General features: G+C 39.6%; 1 protein-coding gene across 1 annotated transcript; it reads right to left on the reverse strand.

The window, feature by feature from the left end:
• Window positions 1-211: 211 nt before the first annotated feature.
• On the reverse strand, window positions 212-3,869 carry atp5f1b (ATP synthase F1 subunit beta). The gene is made up of 10 exons (XM_056252707.1): window positions 3,713-3,869; window positions 2,904-3,077; window positions 2,628-2,802; window positions 2,350-2,471; window positions 1,648-1,832; window positions 1,393-1,551; window positions 1,179-1,301; window positions 885-1,097; window positions 593-794; window positions 212-459 (listed from the first exon to the last, which is right to left on the reverse strand). Exons 1-10 carry the CDS (start codon window positions 3,816-3,818, stop codon window positions 353-355), a joined length of 1,566 nt encoding a protein of 521 aa, XP_056108682.1. The 5' UTR covers window positions 3,819-3,869; the 3' UTR covers window positions 212-352.
• Between the last annotated feature and the right edge of the window lie 4,190 nt (window positions 3,870-8,059).

Genomic DNA, 8,059 nt, shown 5'->3' on the forward strand with positions numbered 1-8,059 from the left:
AATCAAGGCTAGGCTAAAACATATCAAAAATTAATTTCAAAGTGAACTATCCCTTTAAGTCTTCATAGCAGATCCAAAACTATGTATTAGAGGTCAGAAGGCACTTTTAACAAAGTTGATTTAGAGGCCTTAGAAATGCATGCATCATATGTTGTAGTAGACTTATAGGACAACAGCCAACTTAAAATTAAACAAATAGACAAAGAAACAGTTCACGGTAAGACAGTTTTATTTCCATCATTAAATATAACTTCAGAAATGACCAGCGATAAAGATACAATTTGTTTTTGAATGTGACGTTACAAACCAAGTGCTTCTCCCTTTCATTCAACCTGCCCTGACATTTAAACACTCATTTACGCTCCTCATGCTCCTCAGCCAGTTTCTCTGCCTTCAGGACGACCTCCTCGATGGGGCCCACCATGTAGAAGGCCTGCTCGGGCAAAGGATCATACTCACCTAGGGAAAGACCAACACTATGAGCAACACTGAATAAAAACAGAATTATTACCAAGAGAGACTAATAAAAACAGTATTACATTCCCAAGAGATTAATAAGAGCAGCCAAGACAAACGGAAGGACTTGACTTACCATTCAGAATGGCCTTGAAGCCCTTGATGGTGTCTTTCAGGGGCACCAGCTTGCCCATGTGTCCAGTGAAGACCTCAGCGACTTGGAAGGGCTGGGACAGAAACCTCTGGATCTTACGTGCACGAGCCACTGTGAGCTTATCCTCCTCAGACAACTCATCCATACCCAGAATAGCAATGATATCCTGCAGGGACTTGTAGTCCTACACAGAGAAGAGCAGGAACAAGGTCATGGATTGGAATTCAAAATGGAGTGAAGTGCTCCGATGAAGCCTTTACTCGTTGGCGCTCACCTGGAGGATCTTCTGGACACCACGGGCTACATCATAATGCTCAGATCCCACAATGTTGGGGTCCATGATACGGGAGGTAGAGTCCAGTGGGTCCACGGCGGGGTAGATGCCCAGCTCAGCAATAGCACGGGACAACACAGTGGTGGCATCCAAGTGAGCGAATGTGGTGGCAGGCGCAGGATCAGTCAAGTCATCAGCAGGCACATAGATGGCCTATGAGAAACAATGACATTGGAGAACACAAAGAGATCCAGAAAGCAGGAGTGTGTGCTGTGCAAACAAAAGGAGGCATACCTGTACAGATGTGATTGAACCCTTCTTGGTTGTGGTGATTCTTTCCTGCATGGTACCCATGTCAGTGGCCAGAGTTGGCTGATAACCCACAGCAGAGGGGATACGACCCAGCAGGGCAGACACCTATGAGAACAGAAATAAACCCAATCTATAACACACTAATTTCAGACTAACAAAATGCAAGTTTAGACTTCAAAACAATCCCAACACTGACCTCTGATCCAGCCTGGGTGAAGCGGAAAATGTTGTCGATGAAGAGCAGCACATCCTGCCCCTCCTGGTCACGGAAATACTCTGCAACGGTCAGTCCAGTCAGAGCCACACGGGCACGGGCACCTGGGGGCTCGTTCATCTGTCCATACACCAGCGCTACCTAGCGGGAACCAAGAGGACCTCATAACTTACCACAGTTCTCAAGATGGACCAAATTTAACTACTGTATCAGAGGATATTTGTATCTACAAGTTACCTTTGAGGTGGTGTCCTTCAGGTTGATGACACCAGACTCAATCATCTCATGGTAGAGATCGTTTCCCTCACGGGTTCTCTCTCCCACGCCAGCAAACACGGAATAACCACCATGAGCCTTGGCCACATTGTTGATCAGCTCCATAATCAATACAGTCTTTCCCACACCGGCTCCACCAAAAAGACCTGAAGAAATGAGGTGCCTTTAGTCAAATCATAAAACATCTTCTGCCACAATTTGAAATTTAATTTAAATAAACCATTCAAAAGTTTGGAGTCAGTAAGATCTTAAACATGTTTGAAAATAAATAAAGCTGCATTTTAAATAAAAATGATCACAACATTGTGAAATTTTACTACAATTTAAAATAACTTAATATCTTAAAATCTTATTTATTCCTGTAATAAAGCTGAATTTTCAGCATCATTACTCCAGTCTTCAGTGTTACATGATCCTTCAGAAATCATTCTAATATGCTGATTGCTGCTCAAGAAATGCTTCAATGTTGAAAGCAGCTGGGCTGCTTAATTTTGTGGAAATGGTGATACTTTCTCATGATTATTTGACAAAGAAATCTTTTGTAAAGTTAACTAAAACTTTACTCACTTTTGATCAATTTCATGCAACCATGTGGAATAAGTCACTTTAAAAAAAAAAAATAGCAGACCCCAAACTTTTGTATGGTAGTGTATATATACATACCAATCTTGCCACCCTTGGCATAGGGGGCCAGCAGGTCTACAACCTTGATTCCTGTGACCAGAATCTCCTGTTCAACACTCATGTCTGTGAATTCTGGTGCCTCAGCATGGATGGGGGCAGTCCTGAAGAATAGATCACAATATTAAACTTTTAAAGACGTTGCCACAAATATATCTGCATCAATAAATGGACAATGATATACTTTACAAGTCATAACAGCCAAAAAATTAGCTTGCAAAAACAATGAGGTTGCTTTAGTGCTCTTCTTAACTACTCACTGTTTTGTGGAAATTGGTCCTCTTTCGTCAATGGGCTCACCGATGACATTCATGATCCTGCCAAGCGTCTCAGGTCCCACAGGAATTCTGATGGGGGCACCAGTGTCAAGAACCTTCTGACCACGCACCAGTCCCTCAGTACCATCCATAGCAATGGTACGAACAGTGCTCTCCCCTAAAGAACAGCAAAAACTATCATTTGTGTGTACAAATTCATCATGACTTTATAATTCATATTTTAGCATTAAACAATCAGTTTCAGTTTAGGCATGTTACCCAGATGCTGAGCGACCTCCAGGACTAGCCTGCTGTCACGGCCAGCAACTTCCAGGGCATTGAGAATGGGGGGCAGACCCTCGTCAAACTGGACGTCCACTACGGCACCGATGACCGCAACGATACGCCCGCTGGCGGTGGCAGCAGCAGCGGCAGGAGCAGCATAATCCCTGCCTGAAGGGGAGGAAGAGAAACAGCGGAGTATCACAAGCAAATGACAAAGAACGTTACCTCATTGTAATTGAAACCCAAATAAAATAAAATAAAAAAAAAGCTTTTGAAAGTCGTGTCGATGTAGTTTTTCTTTATTGACTTGAGAAATCAAAACAAGCAAATGAATGCACCTAAACAAGTCGATGTTCTAAAGATTAAGCCGTTAAAAAATCAGCAGGGACCCGCCTGCAATATGCACTTAAAACTTGTGAAGGTTCATGTATGAGATTGCATTAACTCGTGATCTTATTCCACGTTTATCTGAGCCATGACCTCGCGAGCTGCGAACACAGCTAGCAGCGCGAGCCTCCTCTCCATGACACATAAAGGTCATTCCTGTTTTCCTACCAACCAGAATTAGTTGTTATCATTAAATGGAGTATTCCATTATGGCAGCATATATCTACCACAAATCAAGATACATGCAGAGCATCAGGCGAGAGCAATCATTGAAAATATTCCAGTAAAAACTTTGCGGCCTGCACTTGCCACATGCTGCCATTTAACGTTAGCAGTCTCGCGCTGGCGGTGACGTTTGCTGTCAGAAGAGCTGCGTTAAAAACCATTGTAAAAAAACAACAATTATTTCTACTTACGAGAAAACAGGGCTGCTGGAGCTCCGTTGAGGGCCTTCAGGGGGGTCACCCCGGGCTTAAGAGCTTGCAAAGCCCCGGTGCAGCAGCGTCCCACAGCTCCCAACATCGTTAAAATGGCTGAAGGTGGAATGGGGCAGAGGCTCGCGCGCTTATATATGGTGCCGCTTGCGCCTCACACTGCGCATGCGTTTCAGACATGGCGACACGGGAACTGAGCGTCTACGCATGCGTCAGTGCTGAAGGACAGACTGGGCATCGTTACAATGAACTGAAATAGCATTATACTGTATGTGCAGTGGGGAAGCATTGAGCAATGATTTGGAAGATTTTGGCCAAATGTAATACAGTAGCCTAAGAGTGCATTTACACAAAATAATGGATCAATAGCAGACCGCCTTGGTATTATTATTATGATCTAGAATGCGTTTGTTTAAGACGTAATATCCACAGGTAGTAAGTCTGTGTGCGTGCTCCAGCCATATCTGTTTTAGAGCACAATACACATGCAATGCTTTTGAGCAGACTAGATATGACGGGCTTTGATATAACCGTATATATCCGTTTCTTACATTTATATTCCCAATGTCAGTGACGATTCCTAACCTCGCTTGTGACCTCTAGATGTCGCTGTTTTGTAAACGTTTGTCGACTGAACAGTTTTAGAAATTTTGTCAGAAGTTGTGTATGAGTGACAGTTGCTGTTTTAGTATGTGAATGGCCAATAAGCCTATTATGATTTGTTCTGACAACAAAATAAAACTATAACATAAAATATGGGAATATTAAACATTTTATAAAATAATTTTTGGTTCGATTAGTTTAAAAAAAAAATCTAATCTGCAATGCATGCCTCAGGGTAGACTGGGTAGTTAACCCTTATTCATATTAAGGGGAAAACAGGGTTACACAAAAGTATTAAAAAAATGTGAACATTTAGAATTTTACCCAAGTTTAATGTCCATAACCTAATATTTTAACGAAAACGACTGCTGTGAACTATACATACGAGGTACGGATGTTTTTATTGAAGTCATCAATCCACTTATTCAAACTTAATTATTTGTATAGATTCATATTTTGCAATACACGCAAAATATGTTTATTTCTGTAGCTATACACAATCAGCATCTTCAAAGTCGTTTTAATTAGATTTCGCCACTCGCAATGCTTCATGGGATTGTAGTTTGTTCCATCTTAAAAGCAGTGCAGTCTTTTTCAGTTCAGTGTTGCAGACAGTTTTGTACATTTTGTGTTTTTTTTGTTCGATTTGCAAATAAACATTTTTTTGCTTCAAATAAAAAAGGTTTTAAGTTTGGTTATGGTTCATGCTTTAAAACCTTTACAGAACACAATAATTAATAAATAAAAAATGAATCAGGATAAAGAACCAAGCACGCATGCGCTCGTTGAAGGCTGTAGGCCTACAGTTTTTGCTGTTAGGAAATCGTACTTTTGTTTACTAAATTACTGACGAATTTACTGAATGTTCGTTAAAGGCTTGATTTCAACGATAACGATGTCAAGACGGAAAATATGAATCATGATGATAATTAAACGTTTTTAAATTAATTTAAGCATACTGTTTACGAAAACATATTATTATTGCAAGATTATTATTATAACACAATGTTTTTAGAAGAGGAGTAAAAATAAATAATGTTGTTGATCCAAATCCAATCACCATATGTCTGTCATGACTCATGAAGGCTAAATCGCTTCAGGACTTGAGCTCGAATATCAGGTGAGTTAAAATGCTGAACTGGTCAGTTATGCAACCACATCTGCTAAAATAAATAGAATAGGCCTACAAATGTATATGAGTCTCTGTGCGCTTTTTATTTAACCCATCCAGCAACCACAGTATCCGATAATAACATCGACCATGAATATGTTTCCAAAAACGTTTCCAAATATATTCACAGTACGAAATCATATTTAACATACGATTAGCCTATAACTTACATCTGCAAATAAATGAAGTGAATGCAAGTCATTTAATAAAATGTTTTTAATCAAACATACAAATATACTTAGGCCTATTAAAATTATTTTGTTTGTATTTGTGTACACTACATATAAATATAAAAGTGCATATAGCCTAAGCCTATATTCATATACAGTCTAGTCATGTCTTTCTCTGTCCTTCTGGATGGCTGTTTTCATTCTGTAGCATCCGTTTACATCAGTAATGACAGGCAAGTGGTGCTCTACACTGTTTTCCTCACTGAAGAAAGGTTGATGATTTCTTAAAACATACAAGTTTTCCTCTTCTAAATTCTTTGATAGCCATTGAACATGATCATTGCTGGTAGATCACAACCCTGAAAAGCAGGTCGATAATGTTTAAATCTGAGTGCTGAATCCAGATTGTGAGTCTAGCACAGACATCGATAGTTAGGGATAGTTTAGTCAAAAAATAAAATTCCATTCTTATTTACCCACCCTCATATCATTCTCAACCTGTGACTTTCTGTCTTATGTAGAACCAAAAAAGATTTTCCGAAGAATGTTTCAACTGTTTTTGTCCACACATTGAAAGTCAAAGGGGTCCAAAACATCATAAGACCACTTTGACTCAATATGGACATTGTTGGGTGAACAATCCCTTTGTATATTGTCTTTTATCTTGATTCATAAAAATATACAAAAATATTATCAGACATTAGAAACCACACTCAGAAAAATAACTTTAATACAATTTACATTTTTATTATTTTCTTATAGGCTATGCAGTCAAATAATGACACTCACAGGGTTATTATAGTTGAACTTCTGATATTTTTAATATTCGGCAATATTATTCGGCAGTGCACTGACACAATTGGATGAGAACTGAAATGAACTGATCTGACATCACGGTTTTCTCCAGAGCTGCTTTCCATAATTGAAGAACTTTACACAGTTATTGAACTGAACTGAATCAACATTGAACTGATTGCAGCTGAATAATGACTGTCTACTGTTGTCTTTTTAGAGCAGCTTTACAGCAGAATTAAAGTCTATGCATCACTGAATTTTCCTGTTATCACTGTAAAGCTGCTTTGAAACGATCTGTATTGTATAAAGTGCTATACAAATAAAGGTGACTTGACTTGACTTGACTAGATTTTTTGCCTGAGATTAGAAGTGATTTATCACACACATACAAGAATATAATATAATATAATACAATACAATATAATATAATTACAGATCTTCAAATTTGGTTGGATGAACGTTGATACAAGTTGAAGAACGAATGCAGCCTTCATCCATCAATCCATCAATGGCTTCCACATATATAATCAGACAGACTTTTCTTCAATTTAGGTCATTCTGATGTTGTTTTCATTGTCACAAGACTGTGATCTTCTGCCAGGAACATCAGGCCAATCTGCTGCTGTCCAGAATCAGGTGGTTTTGTCTTTGGTCATTCAGTAGCAGTAATACAGATAAGTGTACAATACACTGATTTCTACTCACATAGACAAGTTTCTTCTTCTAAACTTTCTTAACAACCTATTCATCTGACAGTCTATTCATTACTGGTAGATCATGACCCTGAAAGTGGATTACAGGTCGATTATCATGTTGAAAACTGGTTGCTGAATCTAGATTGTGAATCAAAAGTAGACCACTCTTTTAACTGGTCTTCAGGAAATCAAGGTCACAGACATTAAAGGGATAGTTCTGTCAAAAATTGAAATTCTGTCATCATCAACTCACCCACATGTCGATCCAAACCTGTATGTCTTTAGGGGATTTCACACTTGTTCCGGAAGGCTATGCAGGGACAGACAGTCACAGAGCACCGCAATCGAACAGCAGCCGCCTTTTACAGTTCCTCCTGAACCAAAACAACAAGCTTATGCTGCTTTCACGCCATGACGTAATTACCGTGGTTAAGAGATGACAACCAGTGACGTTCTACACAGAGCTGTTGTTCACGTCCCCGGACTCGGAATTACGCGTTTCTATGGCAACACTATCAACGGCGAAATGAATCTGTAGCAGTCAGGTGGTTCAAGTCAGAGCTCTAAGTTGTTTACTTTCATTGTTGTAATGTTATGTGTTTTGAGACATGAGGTATTTTAACACTGTCTCTCGTGATGCTTTGCAGACTCTGCTGTGCTGTCATGTGTTTAGGAGGAGGTGTAGTTTAGTAGACGCTCTGAAGGGAGGGTGGGATCTTATGCTTTCAAAGCTAACGTTAGCTTGCTATTGCTAGCCTCTCTGAAGTTGCCTACCCTACACTACTTTTAAGCGTTTTTAGCCAGCTGAAAATGCTAGGTGCTCTGCTGAAAACGCCTAGCTCTGGGCGCTTGAGAGCGTTTTGACAGCGCAGCGTTTTCTTTCAGTTGAGGCGCT

This window comes from Rhinichthys klamathensis, unplaced genomic scaffold, assembly GCF_029890125.1.
Source record: "Rhinichthys klamathensis goyatoka isolate OS25496 unplaced genomic scaffold, OSU_Roscu_1.1 h1tg000098l_1, whole genome shotgun sequence".
Taxonomy (NCBI): Eukaryota; Metazoa; Chordata; class Actinopteri; order Cypriniformes; family Leuciscidae; genus Rhinichthys; species Rhinichthys klamathensis.

What these genes read in the sequence shown, in the direction of transcription:
- atp5f1b (XM_056252707.1), bottom strand. Translation starts at nt 3,818, where the DNA reads ATGTTGGGAGCTGTGGGACGCTGCTGCACCGGGGCTTTGCAAGCTCTT. An exon ending in GGAGGTCGCTCAGCATCTGG is followed by an intron (nt 2,803 to 2,903) that starts GTAACATGCCTA and finishes GCTGTTCTTTAG; the next exon opens with GGGAGAGCACTGTTCGTACC. An exon ending in CTTCAAGGCCATTCTGAATG is followed by an intron (nt 460 to 592) that starts GTAAGTCAAGTC and finishes GTCTTTCCCTAG; the next exon opens with GTGAGTATGATCCTTTGCCC.